This window comes from Zootoca vivipara, chromosome 12 (genome assembly GCF_965207765.1).
Source record: "Zootoca vivipara chromosome 12, rZooViv2.hap1.1, whole genome shotgun sequence".
Classification (NCBI taxonomy): domain Eukaryota; kingdom Metazoa; phylum Chordata; class Lepidosauria; order Squamata; family Lacertidae; genus Zootoca; species Zootoca vivipara.
Window position 1 is genome coordinate 8,162,299 of NC_142595.1, and position 21,992 is coordinate 8,184,290.

The 21,992-nt window shown below is 48.4% G+C and overlaps 2 protein-coding genes and 1 long non-coding RNA gene across 7 annotated transcripts in view; 2 read left to right on the top strand and 1 right to left on the bottom strand.

Moving 5' to 3' along the window:
• The window catches only part of LOC148683769 (uncharacterized), a 52,829-nt gene that overhangs the window by 23,732 nt on the left and 7,105 nt on the right, over positions 1-21,992 (top strand). The gene's annotated exons all lie outside the window — the stretch shown is intronic.
• Positions 1-21,992, bottom strand: part of LOC118094551 (transmembrane protease serine 11E-like) — a 72,355-nt gene that overhangs the window by 19,292 nt on the left and 31,071 nt on the right. The window contains exons 4-5 of the mRNA XM_088656048.1: positions 21,513-21,580; positions 3,867-4,027 (exon numbers count right to left, since the gene is read on the bottom strand). Of these exons, the coding sequence (XP_088512174.1) occupies positions 3,867-4,027; positions 21,513-21,580 (229 nt within the window). The remainder of the gene's footprint in view (positions 1-3,866; positions 4,028-21,512; positions 21,581-21,992) is intronic.
• On the top strand, positions 9,229-12,937 carry LOC148683770 (uncharacterized). Its single transcript, XM_088656049.1, has one exon. It carries the CDS (start codon positions 11,325-11,327, stop codon positions 12,792-12,794), a length of 1,470 nt encoding a protein of 489 aa, XP_088512175.1. The 5' UTR covers positions 9,229-11,324; the 3' UTR covers positions 12,795-12,937.

Sequence of the window (21,992 nt, forward strand, 5' to 3'; positions counted from 1 at the left end):
AGAAATCGCCCCTCCTCCCCATCACTGCTATTTACATTGAGAGGAAAACTCCTATTTGCACCGTTTGCTCCTACTGCAAAAAAATATTGGGGGGGGGGATGTTTCTCCCTTGCAGCCCACCATGCTTTAAAACATGTGTGTGTGTGAGGGCCTGCAGCACCCGGGAGGTCAAGCTCCCCAAAACTCAAATATCTATTAACAAGCCCAGCAAGGTGGAAAATCCTAAGCCACCACAGCCAGACATTACAAAAAATGAAACCCGCCTCCAGGATAATCCTAAATCACCACACCCAGTCACTGTTAAAACCCATCTCCATGAGAATAAGCCCCCCAAACCCCAAACATCATTTAGCAAGGAAGGAAATGATTTTATTCTAAAGAATGGGCAATGCCTGATGGCCAATCTAGAGCAACTTCAGCAGTCTCAGGATACACTGATCGATGAACTCTCGGCCCTAAGAAAACATATTTTCCTTCTAGCTCCTCCGGCCCCTTTGGATTATTATTACGCCAATCACAAAACAAAGCCCCTATCTAATGAGGAGTGGTTGGCATGTCAATACCTGACCCCGGAAGAAATGGGCCCCCCAACACTTCCTTCAACACCAAAATTGACAACACACCAAGTTGAACTGGTGCAGCCTAGGCCTGGAAATGGTTCAGTCTTCGTGGACAAACTTGGCACTTTAGAAACCATTCAGGCAGAAGACTGACACAGGAACCCAGGGGACGGGTGCCTTGATGGACAAACTGTGCACTTTAATTTAATCCGGGATGTGGCGGGAGGGGCTATACTTATACCTATTGGAGATGTCTGTCCATCCGATTCTACATATCATCATTATATCCTTCCTATTCAAGAGACTGGGCCTAGGGCAGATCTGTTATTGAAGGGACATCACTCCTTTGGGGAGGACGCTGACACGGGGCTAGGGATCACCACTGTCGATGGGCGAGGGAGGTATGGTGGTGGGGGTAGATTTCACAGACGAAGGGTTTTGAGATGTGGTGATGCTCGAATCCCTTCCAATCTACGCCCCATCCCGAGGGACGAGGGTAGGGTGAGCAGGGATTATCCACCTCCGTCACTGGTGTTGTGCAATGCCAGGTCCATAGGCAATAAAACCGCCACTATGCGAGACTTTTTTATCTCACTGGGGGTTGACCTGGCTTGTGTGACGGAGACCTGGGTACGTGAAGGGGAAGTAGTTGCATTACATGAAATAACACCCCCTGGGTTCTCCGTCCTCCACCAGTCACGGACTGTGGGTCGGGGGGGAGGGGTGGCGTTGTTAATCCGGGAGGATTGCTCTTTCAGGGCTCTGCCATCACCATCAATCACCGGCATTGAATGTGTTGGCCTAGTGTGGGGCACCAAGGAGGGCTTGGCTGTCTGGCTGGTGTACCGACCACCCAGCGCACCAGCAGCCACCCTGTCGGACCTGTTGGAGGTGGTGGCCGGCTGGGCCTTGGAGTTCCCTAACTTATTGGTTTTGGGGGACTTCAACATCCATGCTGATGCCACCCCCTCCTCACGGGTTCTGGACCTGGTGTCTTCCATGGCGACATTAGGGCTCTCCCAGTTTGTTTTGGGTCCCACACACCAAGCAGGCCACACGCTGGATTTGATTTTTGGTGCAGGTATAGATGTGATCATGTCCCCAATTATGGAAGTGCCATGGTCTGATCACTACGCTCTGAAAGCCAGGATTGACTTACCGCCTCTGCCCCGCTTGGGTGGTGAGCCGATTTGGGCTCGTCCGCGAAGGCTGATGGATCCTGATAGATTCCGTCAGGCTTTACGGGACCCTGCTCCCCCTGGTGGCTCGTTAAATGAGCTGGTCGAGAACTGGAATAACCGGCTCTTGGCGGCCATTGATGAGATCGCACCTAAGCGCCCTCTGCAACCCCGCCGAAACCGGGCCCCTTGGTTCACCGAGGAACTTCGGAAAATGAAGCGGGACCTCAGACGGCTTGAGCGAGTATGGCGGCATACTCGCGACGGAGCCTCAAGAACATCTTATAGGTCGCTTATGAAAACCTACGAGATGGCGGTGAAAGCCACAAAGAAGTCTTACTTCTCAGCTTCCATCGCATCCGCTAGCTCTCGCCCGGCACAACTTTTTCGAACAATCAGGTCTCTAACAACCCTTGAGGATCAGTCAAATTTAGGCACTAATTCGACCCATAGCTGTGAGGCATTTGCGAGCTTTTTTGCGGAGAAAGTCTTGACACTTCGCCGTGACCTTTCTGCCAATTTTGATACAATAGCGGAACTAGAGGCCCCTCGACTGTCTTCGAGTTTAGTATTGGACCATTTCGACCACATACTCCCCGCTGATGTAGACAGATTCCTCCAGGCTGGGAGGCCCACCACTTGCTCCCTAGACCCCTGCCCGTCCTGGCTGATTAGAGCGTGTCCAGACGAGGTACGGGGCCCCCTGGTTGAGATTATCAACTTGTCTCTCAGTTCAGGGACTTTCCCAGAGGAGTTGAAGGAAGCAGTGGTGCGTCCGCTCTTAAAGAAAGCATCGTCAGATCCGCTAGATCTATCCAATTATCGCCCTGTTTCAAATCTTCCATACTTGGGTAAGATAATTGAAAGAGCGGTTGCCGAACAGCTCGGTAGGTTTCTGGATGAAACATTGGCTTTAGATCCATTCCAGTCCGGCTTTCGTCCCGGCCACGGGACCGAGACAGCACTGGTCGCCCTAACAGATGACCTCCGTAAACAGCTGGATCAAGGCGGGTCGGGGCTGCTGATTCTTCTAGATCTGTCAGCCGCCTTCGACATGGTCGATTATGAGCTTTTAGACCACCGCCTTGCCGACGTGGGGATTCAGGGTACAGTCCAACAATGGCTGCGTTCCTTTATCTCAGGTCGGGGACAGAGGGTGGCGCTAGGGAGGGGGTTGTCACCGCGGCACTCCTTGGTGTGTGGAGTCCCGCAAGGTGCAATCCTTTCCCCAATGCTTTTTAATATCTTCATGCGCCCCCTTGCCCAGATTGTCCGGAGTTTTGGGCTGGGTTGTCATCAATATGCTGATGACACCCAGATTTATCTGTTGATGGATGACCGTCCTGCCTCGGCCCCGGACACATTGACCAAGTGCCTGGAAGCTGTTGCTGGATGGCTACGTGGGAGTCGGCTGAAGCTAAATCCTTCGAAGACAGAGGTCCTCTGGCTGGGTCGGGATGACATGGGGCGGGGGGGCCAACTTCCATCTTTCGCTGGGGCCCAATTAGTGTCAGCCCCTTCTGTCAAGAGCTTGGGGGTAACCTTGGATGCCTCCCTTTCCATGGAGGCACAGGTTGCAACCACAGCCAAGGTGGCATTTTTCCATCTCCGCCGCATTAAGCAGTTGGTCCCCTATCTCTCTCAACCTGATCTAGCCACAGTGATCCATGCGATGGTCACCTCTAGGCTTGATTATTGTAATTCGCTCTACGCGGGGCTGCCCTTGAAACTGACCCAGAAACTCCAGCGGGTGCAGAATGCCGCGGCGAGGCTCCTTATGGGGTCCCGGCTGCGGGATCATATTCATCCAGTGCTTTACCAACTGCACTGGCTCCTGCTGAAAAAGTTTGCTGACCCCATGTCTACCATCAGATACATCAGCACTGTAGCATTACTTATTTAAAAATAAATCAGAACTATGATTCACAATATGATATGCCTAAAATAGAAAATATGTTGCTTGATTGAAATTTAGACCTACCTTTCCCAGTACTTTTAGCCTACAAAACTTGTTCTTAAAAACAAAAACGAAGCTGGCAAGGTTGAGTAGGAACACAACATGATAAATATAACAAACCCTGGGATAGAAAGCCCAATCAATAGTTTAAAAAAAACTCAAGGTACTTGCCTGTGAGGGTGGAAGAGGAGAGGTTGATGCGAGCAGACCCAGGATACATCTTCAGCCTCTCCTGCAAAATCTTGTCAACTGCCATCCGTAGTGCCGTGTTATCAGTAGAAGAGAAGAGAAACATCAGCACAACTTGTGCAATCACTCCGCCTGTGTCTGGGCTGAAAGAGAACCAAACCACACACAAAAACTAACTGGTTGGTTTATGGCTGTGTCCACCCTATACCTGAAAGCACATTCAAAGCATTTCTCTCTCTCTTTCAATTACATTCTGGGCACCTGTCTGAAGTACAAAAGCTCATACCAATGACAAACTTAGCTGGTCTCTAAGGTGCTACTGGAAGGAATTATTATTATTATTATTAATATTAATATTATTACTACAGCAGACCAACACGGCTACCTACCTGTAACTAGAACTATGGATTCTGGGCACTGTAATTTACTCCTCAGGCCTCACCCACACCTCCATTTGCCCAACCACTGCCCCCCAGAAAAAAAACCACCCTTTAGCACTGAACAAACGGCAATCTGATTTCCCATGGACTGCTGTTCTGATTTTGCACTAAAAAGTGGGTTTTCCATGGGAAAGTGGCGAGGCAAAGGCAAAACAATTCAGACCAGCACGTGGACAATCCCTAGACATCTCACTGCATCTTGTGAGAGAGAATGGCATAGTTTAACTTCATATACTGTGTGAAGAAGTGCTTTCTTTGGTCTGTCCTGAGTGTTTAGCATCATTAGATGGCACTTGGTTCTTGTATTATAAGGGAGACAGAAAAACTTCTCCCTGTCCCCCTTTCTCCCAATGGATGGATATACTTGCTTCTGAATCCAATGCTGATTTCCTCTTGGTTCTAACCCTTTCCCCAGGCTGTTCACCTTTTTGCTACGCACACATCCACACCAAGCACCTTGTAAGTTTACCTTAGTAATAATTTGTTTTTAAATTAAAACATCCCAGTAAGTTCCTTTAAACTGATAACAGCTCAAGGGAGGCGTGAGGCATAGCTGCCAAGTCTCCCATTTCCCCCGGGAAATCCCCGTTTCCCAGCTGTTCCTAGCTGAAAAAACGGATTTTTTTGTTTTTCCCCGGTTTATTCTGGTGCGGCGGCCATTTTGGAACTGGGCGGAGCATGCTCAGAAGCAACTTTTGATGCTGCTCTGCCCAGTTCCAAAATGGCTGCAGTGCGACTTCTGGCGCGGTGGCCATTTTGGAACTGGGCAAAACAGCATCAAAAGTCACTTCTGAGCATGCTCCGCCCAGTTCCAAAATGGCGGCAGCGCTACTTCTGGTCTGCTATTTCCGGCCCGGTCCCTTATTTCTCTGACAGCAACTTGGCAGGTATGGCGTGAGGTGGCTTCATGACTGTCACATGAACTCATTGCTGTGCACATCTTCACATTTGGCCAAGAGGAGTGGGTTTTCCCTGATGAAGAGAGGGTTGTATATCTGACTAAAACAGTGCAATTCCACAGCATGCTCACTGCTCAAATTATGTATACTGTATCTGGATGCATTCTACAACATGTAACCATATTTTAGAGAACATATGGATTGCACACAAGGCAATACAGTGACACCTCTGGTTACAGGTGCTTCGGGTTACAAACTCCGCTAACCAGGAAGTGGTTGCTCCTGGTTAAGAACTTTGCCCCAGAATAAGAACGGGAATCGCGTGCAAGCGGCGCAGCGGCAGCAGAAGGCCCCATTAGCGAAAGCACGCCTCAGGTTAAGAACCATTTCAGGTTAAGTACGGACCTCTGGAACGAATTAAGTTCTTAACTCGAGGTACCACTGTACACCTATTGATGAACAGTAAATTCCGGCCATAAATCATTTGCCTCACATCTTGAGACTGGAATGCTTTCAACGGGGACGGCAACAATTTCTATAAAACAGTGGAAAGTTATTTAGCTATATTCATTTGACAGATGGAGAGCTAACCCATATGACATTATTTCCTAAAGCAAATGTAAGAGTAAGGACCTGAATTTATATTCCCCGAGAGATCACCTTACACTTAAGCCACCAAGCAATTTTTCCTTCCACCTTCCCATATATAAGCACATTGGGGCAGCATCTGAATTTATCTATTGTCATTAGAACATTGGACTTTCTCAAATATGTAGCAGCAAGTTGGCAGAGGATAGCTAAGTACAGTAGCTATCCCTGCGTATCACTATCAGATCTGGAATAGCAGCCTTTTGAATGACTTCCCACCTTTTATTCCTGTTCATGCCCATCGTGGTTAAATGTTATAGAAAAGAATAGCTGGAACCCACTAATTGCTGCTGGACATTATCAATACACTTGTGAGGATGATGAGTAATCCCAAATGAAATTAATGAAGCTTGCACAGTACTCCGCTTAAAGACTGTCTCCTTGTGTCTCCTCCTCTGTTTTGGCTTATTCACCCCACCCAAAGGTGGTTGCAGCATGCAAATTTGTGAAACCACAAACTGTATTTGTGCCAGCGCTGGATGATTCAGGTAGGAGGAGGAGAGGTGCATCTGCTTCTGTTTACACACCCTCACAGAGGCAATTTTCAATGAAGCAAAATGGAAAGAGAAAAACACACAGGAAACAACAAGCTTTTATTGGACCAAGACAACCCTTCCCATCAAGAATACTGATTGAGTATAATCTCAGAACGGGGGTGTTCAGAAACCAATTCCTCCAGTTCGGAAATCATCGAGCCATTATGAATTGAGCCCAGCCCACCTTCCAAATTCCAGGTGAGCCTGTCATGGCATAGGATTGGCCTTCTCAAGTAATTTCTTCTTCTTCACCATTCCCACACATCTCCAAAGTTATCAAGGGTAAGAAGGCAAACTAGCAGTTGAGAGAGCTTGCAAATGTTTCAGAGCTCAGAAACTCACAACTCATCACAACTTTTTAAGTACAGGAAAATGAGGCAGGACATAACTGGTACACGAGAGGGCTGGCTCCCCAGCTTGAATCTTCTTGAGATTTGTAGAAGTGGCAGAAAACTGAGCTCTCCCCAAAGAAATGTCCAGAAAGCCACAGAAAGACCCACTCCATTCTGAATCCGAATGGGCAAGTTTCGTTCATCAATAACCATGAACAGGGCACCCCCCCCTTATAGAATAAATATGCTTCTTATGAGAGCAAAGTTTGTGCTCAGGAATCAGCTTTAGCATCTTAGCATCAAAAATGAGCTATCAACATGAGACCAGTTGACGGTTCCCCACACATTAGCTGTATACCAAATAATGAATTGCATGTGTGAATTGTTGGCAATGAGACAATGGAGTGTGCCTCCAGGGGAGAAGTCAAACCGCTGCATCAGCAGCACCGAAGTGACCTCCCCAGGGCACAAGGTGTATGAAGGTCCTGGGCTGCCCAGTTGACATCCTTTCTGCCGTAGTCCAAAGGAAAGCAGAGCAAGATGTTTGGCACCAGCTTGACTGAAGGAGTTGCCTGAAGGAGGCATATAAGGTGCCATCCAACCGTCTTAGGGACTCCACTCTGAATGTGTGTAGGGTTTACTCCTTAGCCTTTTCTTCTTCCGAAGTTTTCCCAGAAAGCAGCAGAGGTTTAGGATCAGTTTTCCTTCTCCTGGATGAGCTGCCTTCCCAGGTTGACAAGCCCCACCTGCCCCTCGTCTATGTGTGAATAAGCTCTCAAAATCATCTCAGAAAGAACTTCTCTGGCATTTAAGGTTAACTCAAGCAGATTACATTCCCATGGAGACAGTTCACATGTTCTGCTGGAAGTCATGGGAAGCAACCCGTGTCCAGTTCTGGGCACCACAGTTCAAGAAGGATACTGACAAGCTGGAACGTGTCCAGAGGAGGGCAACCAAAATGGTCAAAGGCCTGGAAACAATGCCTTATGAGGAACGGCTTAGGGAGCTGGGTATGTTTAGCCTGGAGAAGAGAAGGTTAAGGGGTGATATGATAGCCATGTTCAAATATATAAAAGGATGTCATATAGAAGAGGGTGAAAGGTTGTTTTCTGCTGCTCCAGAGAAGCGGACACGGAGCAATGGATTCAAACTACAAGAAAGAAGATTGCACTTAAACATTAGGAAGAACTTTCTGACAGTAAGAGCTGTTCGACAGTGGAACTTGCTGCCAAGGAGTGTGGTGGAGTCTCCTTCTTTGGAGGTCTTTAAGTGGAGGCTTGACAGCCATCTGTCAGGAATACTTTGATGGTGTTTCCTGCTTGGCAGGGTGTTGGACTGGATGGCCCTTGTGGTCCCTTCCAACTCTATGATTCTATGTAAAGCCCAGTTCTGATTTTATGGAGTGTAAAATATGGCTCCAAATATGTACTCCCAAAGGCTGATTTCTGTACCATTAGCCATCATACTATTATATTAAATATTATGACTAAATCTACACACGAGTCATTATCTTATTGTCTGTTTAATGGGTACCATGCTGCATGTTCCCTCTCCTCTCTTCACCCCAAACCCGCCCTTTCTTCCTGTGCTGCACCACACACACAAATTTAATTAGTCTGGAGACACACCTCTTCAAACACTGCAGTACAGTGTCTCACCCTTTAATAACTTACTCTAAATAATGTATGGATGCAACCATGGATGCAATCGCCCTTTCTTGGCAATATAATGTTACCAAGCGTTTACTCACATGATATAGTTAATAACCGAACTAAAATTTCATTTCTGCTCTATATGCCACTGCAGAAAGCGACTTGTATTGGGTAAAAACAACTCAAGAGAGAAGGGGGAAGGAAATATCAGCTGTACGGAAAGAAGGCTGTATTTTTTTCTTCCTGTAATATTCTGAGGCTAGCTCCTTCTCAGGGATAAGATTCAGCAAATTTGTCATCCACTCAAAGATGTTGACTGCATTGAATAAGTTAAAAAAGGAAATACTTAAAGAAATGTTGACTGAAAATTGGCTAAAAGCATATCAACAGTGCAGGCTTAACCCGTTTTAATGGTCATTCCTGGGAACATTAAGAAACTAATCCAGAACTGTTAGCATTTTCACCAAACTACAGTTCCTAGAATTCTTTGGGAGAAAATGCAACTTTTAAACTGTTAAAAACACACATGTGCTTGGAATATTATGTCTAGTTCTTATTGCTGCACCTCAAAAAGGATACCGTAGAGCTGGGGAAAGTGCGAGAAAGGGCAGACAAAATGGTACAGAGGCTGGAGCAATTCCCTAGGCCTAGGAGGAAAGCTTGCAACATTTGAGGCTTTTTAGCTTAGAAAAAGCAGTAAGGTATATAAGACAGAAGTATATAAAATTATGCCTCGTATTTGAGAAGGCGTTTGTGTTTGTGTTTGTGTTTGTGGAGAGAGAGGAGTTTTCCTCCCTCTCTCATAATAAGAGCCCTGAGTCATCCAATGACGTTGAATGTTGGAAGATTCGGTCACAAGAAAGTTCTTCACACAGTGCATAAATGATGGCATTTGCTACAAAGATGTAGTGTTGATCTCAGAAGAGGATTCGACAAATTCATGGAGGCTATCAATGGCTACACACCACATAGTTAAACTATGGAACTTGTTCCCCTGGGAGGCAGTGGTGGCCGCCAACTTAGATGGCTTTAAAAGAGGATTGGACAAAATCTCTTCCCTTTCAGCGGGAGGAGATGTTGTGGGCTCCCGAGGACGTCACGTGGAGGGGGAATGGCTAGCATTCCCCCTTAGCCCCATTGGCTGCCTCCCCGCCGCGTCACGCTTTGGCGCAACCAATCCCGGTCCCGGGCGGGGCGGGAACTGCGCATTTAAGGAGGCTCGCGGCGGGGAATCAGCCTCTTTTCCTTCGACCGTCTCCTGCTTTCGAGAACGCCGCAGCCTCTCCGGCTCAACGCGGAACTCACTGCACAGCTGAAATCACCCAAACGGCGTTTTTAAACGCCACTTTTCTTTCAGGTTTAGGCTCCTTAAGAAGGCAGCAAGGGCTGATCCTTTCCCGGACGCCTCAGCGCGCGCTTCCCGCTCCGCCTCCCTGCTGCTCCGGCTGCCTGCCTCGGATCGTCGGTGGAATCGTTCCTCGCTACCCAGGCTCGTGGGTTGCTCCTGCGCCCCGAGTCTAGCGGCCGGTGCCTTCGCGCCGAGGGATTTTCCTCGTTGCTACCGTGCTCTTGGGGACCGCGAGTTCGGAGGTCCGCGAGTCGGGAGTCGCCGCGACGCCGCGCCGGAGACCTTTATCACTCACACCACCGTTCTCCCGGCGCCGCCGGGCTCTGACTTGCCCCTTTTCCCGCGACACAACGAGCACCTGGAGACGCGGGATAGCATCGGGTTCCCCCCCCCTTTCCGGTGGGGGCTTGTGAGTAGCGGGGCCGTTTTTTGTTTAATTTAAAAGACTCGGGTTTGGCGGGATCGCCATTGTAGGTGTAGTGCTTTGTTGGTGACACGGGCAAAAAGTTACTCGGCTGGGCCGCCATTTTGAGAGTGGCCGTGCGCCCGTCTCAGCCGCCATTTTAAGTGGGTCACTATTGTTTATCGGGCCGCCATTTTGAGAGTGGCCACGTACTCGTATCAGCGCCATTTTAAGTGGGTCATTATTGTTTATCGGGCCGCCATTTTGAGAGTGGCCACGGGCCCGCATCAACCGCCATTTTAAGTGGGTCACTATTGTTTATTGGGCCGCCATTTTGAGTGTGGCCGCGTGCTCGTCTCAGCCGCCATTTTAAGTGGGTCACTATTGTTCATCGTTTAGTGGGTCGCCATCTTGAGCGTGGCCTAGTGCCAGACTCAGCCGCTACTTTGAGTGGGTCGTTCCCGTTTATTAGATCGCGCCTGTTTTAATTTTAGCGCACCCCTCCCCCGGGATTAGCCGTGCGAAGGGCGCGGTATTCCGCATCGGCCGGTTAACCACACACTCCTCCCGCGCCGCTGTGGGGCTGAATTGTGGCCCATAGCGTTGGGGTTGAATTCTGACCCATAGTGTTGGGGTCAGTCTCCCTTGGGGCCGCGGCATCGCGGGATTCCTTAGGTTCTTTTGACAAGTAATATCTCTTATTTTGGGGGTTTTGCTCAACCATTAATATTTGCCTTAATTTGGTGTGCAATTTGGGTGTCAAATTTGACTTATTATTTTAAATTCATCGGTGCAATTAATTGAAATTCTTTTTGTTTTTTTGTTTTTTGGGCGCTAAATTAGCTGTAAATTTAATCACATTAGCTGTATATTGGATTACAGTTGTATAGCTTCATTGGTTACGTTACAAAGTTCCAGCTTCTTATTGACGCCACGTGGCTATACCAGGGGAACAACTGTTCTGCTTACGCAGCTCATAGGCCTAACTCATTTAGCTGAATAATTAGGGAGTATACTCCTTAATTGAATTACGAGTTGTTTTTTGTAAATCATTTGAGACATTGTTCTGTGCAGTACTGGCGTTTTAATTGATAATCCTTTCAGGCACTTTTGTTTTCATTGCTTTCGGCGCATATACCTGAGGCTAACCATACGTCTTGGGCGGCATCGTTATTTCATGCAATGCCTTCTAAGCGGAAGCAGAATACCTCCTCAGCTGCTCCTCCAAAGAAGAAGCCTGCGACCAGCGACAATCCCAGTACCCCAATGGTCTCCCCTATTTCTGTCCCTCCCGAGGCGGTAGCCAACCTCTTCTCCGGCTTCCAAACTTTCTTTCAGCAGATTTCAAGGCCGGGAGTCATAATTCAGGGGATTTCTCCCGAAGTGTCCCAAACTGTTATTGCAGACACACCCTTGTCTCAAGGGGTGCGCCCCGGGACCTCATCTTCCTTTATAATGGGGCAGGCCGAGCGCATGGCGACTAGGTCTCAATCAGGCCCCGCAGCGTCCGCCTCGGCTGGCTCGGCCGATCAGGGAGCAGCTGCTTCTGAGGGTAATGCTCCGGTTTCCCAGTTGTCCCTAGGTACCCCTAATTGCTTGAGGAGCCAGCCATCCGATACCAGGTCTAGTCGGCTGTCGGTTACATCTGATAGCGATAATCAGGACCAGGCGGGGGCAACGCCATCTCGTCAGGGCTCTAACCCTCAGGGCAAGCAGAAGACGAAGAAGACGGGCCAAAAGAAGACAAAGAAGACCAAGCACGTTGATCCAGATGACGAGTCAGGTACTTCTTCTTCTAGCTCTGATGAGGATTCAGCTATGGATGGGTACTGGGGAGAGGGGGAGGAGCTTGTTGGTTTACCTGTCTGGGCGCATGAGAGGCGGGCAAATTCGCACCGTAAGACCTTTAACGGGACGTTAGAGTGGAAAAATGGTGCTCTGGTGGAGGATGTAAAAACCTCCACATTTGAGTCTTCAGATTTCATACTTGGAAATCACTTGTCTAGTAAAAAAAGGACAAAAATTCTTAACGGTGACTATGTGGATATTTTTACCCTCCTGCCACCCTCAAAGTTAACAGGTAAAGGCGAGAAAAAGCGTACTTATGGAAAGCGCAGGTACAAGGAGCCCAGGGCTGAGCGCACTTTCGAGAACTGGCTGGATGGGTTCCAGGTATACATGGGTACTATAGTGGCGTGCTACCCTAAGAGGGCAATGCACCTTCTGGCATACATGGCTCACGTCCGGAAGGCCTATGCATTAGCAGGGGAAGGCCCGGCCCTCCTGTATGATGAGGATTTTCGGAGGAATGCATCCCTGCTATCCTCCACACGGTGGGATTTGCGTGACCAAAATTTCTGGGGTGAGCATGTGAACCCTTACATTGAGAAAAAGAATATGGAAGGGTCACGCTCAGGAAAATTTGAATACAAAAAGCCAAACCACCGCCTGGTTTGCTGGGAATTTAATAAAGGCACTTGTGCAAGACCTTACTGCAAATATAGCCATGAGTGCGAGAAGTGCCAGGGTGCTCACCCCGCGACCGCATGCTTTAAAGGTAGGCAGCCCTTTCGCGGTGGCAGGGGCAACTTCCAACAGGGGCCCCGCAACGGAACTGCAGGCAGACAGGGCCCCTCGGCCAACCGGTATTAATCGATCCTTGTCTCTGGCTTCTTCTCCCATCAAACTTCAACCTTTAAAATCATTATTACGGTTCTATCCCAATAGGCAGGCAGCAAAATATCTATGGGAGGGCTTCTTCAAAGGCTTTAGAATTCCTGTAAGCATACCCCCAATTTCAGGCGAACCGCCTAATCAAAAGTCTGTGAGGGAAATGCCCGAGGTAGCGAGGAAGAAAATCAATAAAGAAATATGCCTTAATAGAATTGCGGGCCCCTTTTCAGAGCCCCCAATGGAGAATCTCCATGTTTCACCATTAGGAATAGTGCCCAAAAAGAGCCCCGGTGAATTTAGGTTAATTCACAACTTATCACATCCTAGGGGCAACTCGGTAAATGATGGCATTCCCCAAGAGCTTTGTACTGTTAGGTATGCCTCCTTCGACCAGGCAATTAAGCTGATCAGAAAATTTGGAAGAGGCGCCTTACTAGCGAAGTGCGATATTGAATCAGCCTTCCGCCTCTTACCAGTTCACCCACACGATTACAGGTGGTTGGGTTTCAAATTTGAAGGAGCTTACTTTGTGGACAAGGCCATGCCTATGGGTTGCTCCGTTGCGTGTTCCGCATTCGAATCCTTCAGCACATTCTTGGACTGGGCCTTGCGTTTTAGGACAGGCCTTGAGGGCGTGACCCATTATCTAGATGATTTCCTTTTCTGTGGGAATGCCCGTACTTCAGATTGTGCCCACCTTCTGGAAGCTTTCGGGGCTTTGGCCGCCGAGTTGGGGGTTCCTCTAGCAGCGGACAAGACGGAGGGCCCAGTATCTGTCATCACATTCCTGGGTATTGAATTGGACACCGTTGCTCAGACATCTCGGTTGCCCCAGGACAAGTTATTGGCCCTAAAACAGACTATAGGTGAACTTCTTCCTTTGAGGAAGGTGACTTTGAAGCAAATTCAATCCCTGTTAGGTCATCTTAATTTTGCTTGCAGAGTGATATCCCCCGGGCGTCCCTTTTGTGCGCGATTAGCCAGGCTATCGGCAGGGTTGCGTGCTCCCCACCATCGTGTGCGCCTCAACAAAGGGGTCAAGTCTGATCTGGAAGTCTGGTTGGAATTCCTGGACAAATTTAACGGTGTCTCCCTGTGGCAGGATAACTTGAAACTTAGGGTAGATTTTCAGGTGCAATCAGATGCAGCAGGTTCCCTCGGCTTTGGTGTTTATTTTAAAGGTAGATGGTGTGCCCAGCAGTGGCCTTCCCGGTGGCGAAAGAAGCCCCTCATTCGCGATCTAACATTTTTGGAATTCTTTCCCATAGTTGTAGCAGTGCACTTGTGGGCGGACGAATTCAAGGACCGGCGGGTTTGCTTCTGGACCGATAACCAGGCCGTGGTCAGCGTTCTTTCCAGGCAATCATCACGATCCCCCAGGGTGTCTGCCTTGCTGCGCGTCTTTGTGCTGTTGTGCTTGCAGTTAAACATTTACTTCTCGGCAAAATTTGTACCCGGTATTAATAATGATATTGCGGACGCATTATCTCGTTTCCAGATGGACCGCTTCCGCTCTCTTGCACCAGAGGCTCAGCAATTGCCGGAGGCGTTCCCGGAACACCTGTGGAGTCTTGGGAACGAGACGTCTTAGAGGGAGTATTGGCGTCGGTTGCCCCCTCCACTCTTAAAACTTACAAAAAGGCGTGGTCTGACTTTACGATCTTTCGGGCAAAAAACTCGGGTGCAGGAGTAAAATCCCCACCCAGTACGCAGGAGGTTTTGATGTACCTAGCCAGCCTAAGGAGGTTGGGTAGGGCACCCAGAACTCTACATATTCAAACATCCGCCATTTCCTTTTTCTGTAAAGCCACCTATGCAACCGATCCCTGTTCAGATTTCCTGGTGCGCAAAGCGCTTGAAGGCTGGCGCAGGTTGGAGCCGCCTCGTAAGGATAAGCGCAAACCCATAACTTTTAACATACTGTGTCAAATTCATAGGCAACTCAGAAAGCTTTGTTGGTCAAAATATGAGGCTAGATTGTTCTCGGCGGCATACTCTATAGCCTATTTCGCCGCCCTCAGGGTGGGCGAAGTGGTTTGTGAGTCTCTCCCTGCGCAGGCTACCAGGGGCTTAATGCTTTCCGACTTATCCTTATCAGATAAAGAGCTGGTTTTACACATTCGGCAATCAAAAACTGATCAGCAAGGGAGAGGTGCTTTAATGCGTCTGCCCGCCACATGCCAGCGCGGCCCATGTCCTGTAAAAGACACTAGGCGTTTCTTGCAATTGAGACCTCCCTCACCGGGCCCACTCCTTATTCACCGAGACGGGTCTTACTTAGCCCGACATCAATTCACACGTGTCATGCGTAAAGCGCTCGACGCATGTGGCCTCCCTTCGTCAGAATTTGCAGCGCATTCCTTTCGCATTGGGGCCGCAACAACCGCAGCTCACCTGGGTTTGTCTGAGGAGAGAATAAAAAACTTAGGTCGGTGGAAGTCCAAAGCGTATAGGGGATACCTCCGCTCCTCGAAATAGCGCCCCCCCCATTTTGTCACTGTCACCTTATGTTTCCGTCTGCTTTGTTTTCAGGTAAACTTGTTAACATTTGGTTGGTTGGACACAGCATCGTGCACTGGGCCAGGGCGCGCGCCTATGACCAGAAGTTGGGTCCCCACTTGGGATTGCCAAGCTGGGTTAGAGTGTCGTGGCTTACGAGGAGGGGAATGCGTTGGAGCGAATTTTTGACAGCGGTGCAGGCTAGGGCGGCCTTGCAAGGCCCCCCTGATGCGTTGGTGGTGCAGCTTGGCGAGAATGATTTGGCTTATCGAAGTGGCCAGGATTTGAAATGGACTATATACAAGGACTTGGACGAACTGTTGGCTGTTTTTCCCAGAATGACCATCTTTTGGTCTTCACTACTGGAAAGGCGTGTGTGGCGTGACTGCCTTTCGCCTGCTGCGGTGAACAAAGCAAGGAAGTTTTTGGATATTTCAGTGGCCAAGAAGGTGCTGGCCTTGAATGGACATGTTATACCGCACCCTGCCATTAAGTTTACTGAGGCATCCTTATACCGCGATGATGGCGTGCATCTTTCGAATGCTGGAAATGACGTGTGGCTTGTTGACATCCTAGGCGCTATTAGATATTGGTTACGGCTGTGAGGGTATTGGCGGCGAGCCCCCCTGGGGGCTCGATTGGCGGTAGGCATTGGATTCTCTTGAAGGTACAGGTGCGGGGGGGGAGGTTGCTGCCATCACCTCCCCCAAAATGCAGAAGGGTACTCCCTTAAGGAGTCCGGGGCGTTGCCAAGTCCGAAGCCGTGGAAGGTGAGGGCCAGTGGGCACGCCCTTAAAGGTGGCCCCAGGATGGGTCCTAGTTGATGTGCATCGCAGGACTCATCCAATGGTGGTTAACCCTTCACAGACTGCCAGCAGAGCGGGCTGGAGTCAGATATAGTCGGACAGATCCAATGCCTATGCCAATACCTCTCTTCAACCGTAATCAATAAAGTTGTGGCCTTTTATGCCCATTAACCCTATACAAGTGTCTTGTGTCTTTATTTCACCGTGAGGACTCGGGAATTGCCACACAAAATCTCTTCCCTTTCAGCGGGAGGAGATGTTGTGGGCTCCCGAGGACGTCACGTGGAGGGGGAATGGCTAGCATTCCCCCTTAGCCCCATTGGCTGCCTCCCCGCCGCGTCACGCTTTGGCGCAACCAATCCCGGTCCCGGGCGGGGCGGGAACTGCGCATTTAAGGAGGCTCGCGGCGGGGAATCAGCCTCTTTTCCTTCGACCGTCTCCTGCTTTCCCCACCCACCCACCCTCTTTTCAGGCAGGTTTTCTCTTGACGTTGCTGCGCACATTTAATGGTCACCATCTGGGACCTGGTAGGATTTTTCCCACTCGGCAAATTGGCGCTGGCCTAGTGGTTTTTGCCTGCCGCGTATGCAAATCGTCACAACTTTGGTTTTGGCGGTAGGCATTGGATTCTCTTGAAGGTACAGGTGCGGGGGGGGAGGTTGCTGCCATCACCTCCCCCAAAATGCAGAAGGGTACTCCCTTAAGGAGTCCGGGGCGTTGCCAAGTCCGAAGCCGTGGAAGGTGAGGGCCAGTGGGCACGCCCTTAAAGGTGGCCCCAGGATGGGTCCTAGTTGATGTGCATCGCAGGACTCATCCAATGGTGGTTAACCCTTCACAGACTGCCAGCAGAGCGGGCTGGAGTCAGATATAGTCGGACAGATCCAATGCCTATGCCAATACCTCTCTTCAACCGTAATCAATAAAGTTGTGGCCTTTTATGCCCATTAACCCTATACAAGTGTCTTGTGTCTTTATTTCACCGTGAGGACTCGGGAATTGCCACACAAACTCACGGAGGAGAAGACTATGAATGGTTCTGCTCTGCTTCCACAACAATGCTCCTGAATACCACTTTCTGGAGGCCACAGGAGGGGAGAGTGCTCTTGAGCTCAGGCCCTGCTTTTTGGTTTCCCATAACCAGAGTTCTTTTTCCGGAGCGGGGATGGGGACGCAGGGGTATGCATTGTTGTTGTTGTTGTTTAGTCGTGTCCGACTCTTCGTGACCCCATGGACCATAGCACGCCAGGCACTCCTGCATACCCCTAAACATTTTGTGAATCTTTGTACTCTTGTCCATTTACTGTATTTATTTTCCCCGATTTGAACTATAAAATGGTGATTTTCTTGAGCTGAAAATACCCCTAAACATTTTTTTAAGAAGGAAAAAAAAAGCACTGCCCCCATAACCATCTGGCTGGTCACTGTGAAACTTGATGAGCCACTTAGTGTGATGACACAAGGTGTGTTGTGCTAAATGTTACAAACTAATGTGTTTAGTGCAGGTGTTTAGTGTTGTTTATAAACTCTAGTTCTGTCCCAATCCAACCATTACTGAGGGGAGTCACTATACAGTGATCTTCCTAGACAAATGTTGTAAAATGATCTCGTGGAAGTTCCTCCGAGAAGATAACACTGCGAGTTTCTGCATCCTGAAGAACTGGTTTTTTTAGTATGATTTCAGGATGCAGTGCTTGGGTATTTTGTCCCAGGGAAACTCTTTCACATGGCAGTGATCCTGAGGGTAAAATTAACTGCAGTTCTTTCACCTTAATAATATAATATATGAATTGATGTGAAGCAACCACTCATGCACCATCAGAAATCTGCCCCAATGTATCACTCCAGATACATTTGATGCGCTCAAGTCAGAATAAGGCAGGCATAGGTAACCTTGGCTCTCCAGATGTTTTGGAACTACAACTCCCATGATCCCTAGCTAACAGGGCCAGTGGTCAGGGATCGTGGGAGTTGTAGTTCCAAAACATCTGGAGAGCCAAGGTTGCCTATGCCTGGAAGAATAAGCTATCCTTTTTACATCTCAGAAAGAAGAGCAGCTGGATTTTAGGCAAACAGCTGGGAAGAACAGGGTCAACAACCTCTTGAAGATACCTTCCAAATTCCATTCAATTTCTTGCAAATTCAAAAGGCAACAAGGTTTAGAGTAAAGCTGCTCCTTTTCCTTTCCTTCCTGATCTTTCAAACGGACCGAAACAGTGTGCACAAGCAAAAGTTGTAACATTTTGCTTCCCAAAGTGTGTGTTGGAGGCTGCAAATGCAGGGACACTAGGAGTAATGAGCGAGCAGGCAAGCAAAACCTAAAAGTTCACTTTCTCTTTCTCTCTCTTCACCCCCCCCCCTTTCCTTCACCCCAAGCTTTGCAAGCATTAGCCGATGGAAAGTGCTTCGTCATTCCTTCCTTTTCTTCAGATCAGGGGCGAGGAACCTTTTTATGGCTGGTGGACCAGATCCTTATCTCCCCACCCCAGGAGGGCCAAACTTGACAGGTCAAATCCCTTGTTGTCATGGTGGCATCAAGGGATGCTGCACTTTGATGCTCCAGCAGTTGGGACTTCAAAGTGTAGTGCTTGGCTGCTTTTCCACACTGCCCTGTGCTTTTCTTTGAGCCTCCAGCTGGTGAGCAAAGAGTGAAATTCTGCTGACCGCTTTGCACAAGTGAAGATTCCACCGAGTTTGAACCCCCCCTCCCATGTATCAGCTGATGTCCCCCTGGGGGACAGGTGGGCGTGGTTTGAGGAAAATGGCCTCATGGGTCAGTTTGGACCCCCTGGCAGGCATCGATTGAGTTGAAAACCGGAAATTGCCCACCCCTGCTTTAGGTCAATGGCCAGTGCTGCTAGAAGGTTACTGTCATCAAGTGAAAGAGAAAGCTAAAATAATCCCCACTATTCATTTGTCAGTCTACAGGTGACCTCACACAGCTGCACGCTGCAAGGTGCCTCCAGACTGTCAGCATTTTGCTGCAGCCTCGAGCAACAGCTGGTAAATTTAGGCTTATATGATTGAAGTGGATTAAAGTGCTCTGTCACCCTAAGGTGTTGCAACGACACCTTTTTAAAAACATCCTTTAAAAAGACTTTTGGCAGTTGTGGAAGTAGCAAGGAAATGTACCGGAGAGTGCTGAATGATTAGCAGGAAATTATAAACGCCCCACAAGCAAATCAATATGAGTACAGGGTGAACGTTCATTGTTGCAGTCACAGAAGGTGGAATTTATTTCGAAGGGAAGCCCTATGTTTTTTTAAAAAATAAAAAATACTAATTGAGGAACAGTGCCCTAAACTCACAGGAAGACAAATAAATGGGGGGGGGGGTTAGGGGCACAGCCTGCTGAAGAAGTACAGCCAGACACCCTCCCCTTCTCAAAGCTGGCAACCATAGTTAAGTTGATACTGTGCAGCCCATGGGGAGGGAGCATTCAGTCATTGCTTTCTTCACCTGCTACAGTCAAAGCCCTTAATGTCCCCGGCTGACTGCATTCATGCAAATGAAATATACTCATTTCCATCCAGGACTGTGTCACCCGCAGGTGACATAGAATGACCTGTGAAATATAGCTATTAAGGGCTTATGGAAAGTGCTCTGCCAATGGCCACTAGGCTGCTGCTTTGAAAAGAAGGAACCAGGAAAGCAACACAGCCTTGCCTTCCTGGTATATGTTCAGTGGATTGGAGCTGCGGGGAGGGTCATGGAGGGTCATGCTGCCAGTGTAAGGAACTCGGGAGTTCATAAACATCTGAGAATACAACTGATTTTAATCAAAGAGCTGCCAATTAAAATACAGTGCCCTGATTCATGACCTGGAATGCAATGCACATTTAACTACATCCTCTATTCCTTAAGAATATGCCAGCAAACAATAAAGGCTGCTTTGCATATTACACAGAGGAAAAGCTGTGTTGCCACAGAGAGCCTGTCTTAGAAGCTTGGGCTAGTCTTAGTTTCCTGGCCACCAAGTCTATATAGCACATATTTGCTACCTTCAGATAGGACAATACAATACAAATACCTTCATTGGCATTACAAGTTAAGACGTTTCAGATCCCTGGGATAAATTTAAAAGGGACAGGAGTGAGGCTGTCGAGGGTCACAAGGACATGTTTACACCGAACAAATATCTGAAAGGTTTTGAACACATTTCAAACTACAGTAGTCAAAAGGAACTGCCCAACTGGCAGCTTTAGGAAAATGTGGAAATACTCAGGTCTTGGAAATTAAAAATGTTCATCTGTGTTACAGCACAAACTGGAAAAACTAGGTACCTCTCAAGAGTAATATGTCAAGAGGAGAGGTTGCAATGATTAGGTTCATATGAGTTGAACAGGGAGGAGGCATAGAGTAAATTCCCCAGCTGAACTATCACCTATGTTATCAACCTGCTAGGTGGCTTTAGTGTCAAACTAGGTGTGACGGTGACGCTCTGTGCTATCCCAGTCACCAGCATTACATGTGGTTTGTGGATTTAGCAGTCCTGTGGTCTTTTACAAATTATTGCAGAAAGGAGTGTAAGCTCTCCAGTTTAGTACACTAACGCAGGTTAACGCATTTCAGTTCCAAGGCAAATAATTTCCAAAGGTATCTAAAGCTGACAGTTGTTACAGTACAGAGACATCTGTGTCTTCCTAAGGCTCTGCTAGTGTGGGATCATGCAGAAAGATGCCATTCAAGGTGGATCCAGACGAGCAGTTTATAACCTTTCTACGTGGCGCTGTGGGTTAAACCACAGAGCCTAGGGCTTGCCGATCAGAAGGTTGGCGGTTCGAATCCGCACCACGGGGTGAGCTCCCGTTGCTCAGTCCCTGCTCCTGCCCACCTAGCAGTTCAAAAGCACATCAAAGTCCAAGTAGATAAATAGCAGTACCTATTTATGGTTCGCCAGAAGCAGGTTAGTCATGCTGGCCACATGACCCGGAAGCTGTATGCCGGCTCCCTCGGCCAGTAAAGCGAAATGAGCGCCCCAACCCCAGAGTTGTCCGCGACTGGACCCTAACGGTCAGGGGTCCCTTTACCTTTACCACACATCTGTACACATCTGTACCACACATAAGTGGCAAGATTATTCAGAGAGCCAATACAGGTGAAAAGGACGCTGGGATGAGCTACCTTGGCCCAACAAACTGTGGTCACCTGTACCATTCTGCTAAGTGGTATAGAGAAATGTATCACACATCAGGACCAGCTTGGTGGAATCCAGGCAAACAACTTCGCACACACACACACACACACACCATGGCAAATCCACCTGCTGGCTGAGTCACAGGAGAATCACAGAATTGTAGAGTTGGAAGGGACTCTGGGGATCAATCATTCCATTCCCCTGCAATGCAGAGGAGGGAAGATTTTTGCCATGTCTTTGGACTGTGGTTTTACATACCTCACTTTGACAAGCCGTGAGCCTCTATATTTATGCCTTAAAATGGAATTGTGAAATGTCTCGTACATCTGTTGGGAGAAAGCAAAAGTCTTCTTTTAGCAAAGAGAACTTAGGATCATCTGAGGAACACCTGCTCATACTAGCTCTGCAACGCCACATTGCAGAGATCTCCTCCAGAATGCAGAAAGAACCATTTTCGTTCAGCTGAATCATACCTGCCCCTGGCTCCAATTCAGCTGCAGTAGCATAAAGTAAGAGCTTGCATCACAAACAGCTGCCTAGCTTGTCTTCATTTGTTTCTCAGAACCCCAAGCACTATTAACGAAGTGATTTTAGGAAAGGCTACATTTCTCACAGGATTTAAGTACAGTATATTATTTAAACTGTGCAACCCTATATGCCTACACAGAAGTCGTGAATTGGACAGGGCTTTCTCCCATTGTGAGTGGGTAGGCTCGCAACTGGGCTGAGCATTCCTGA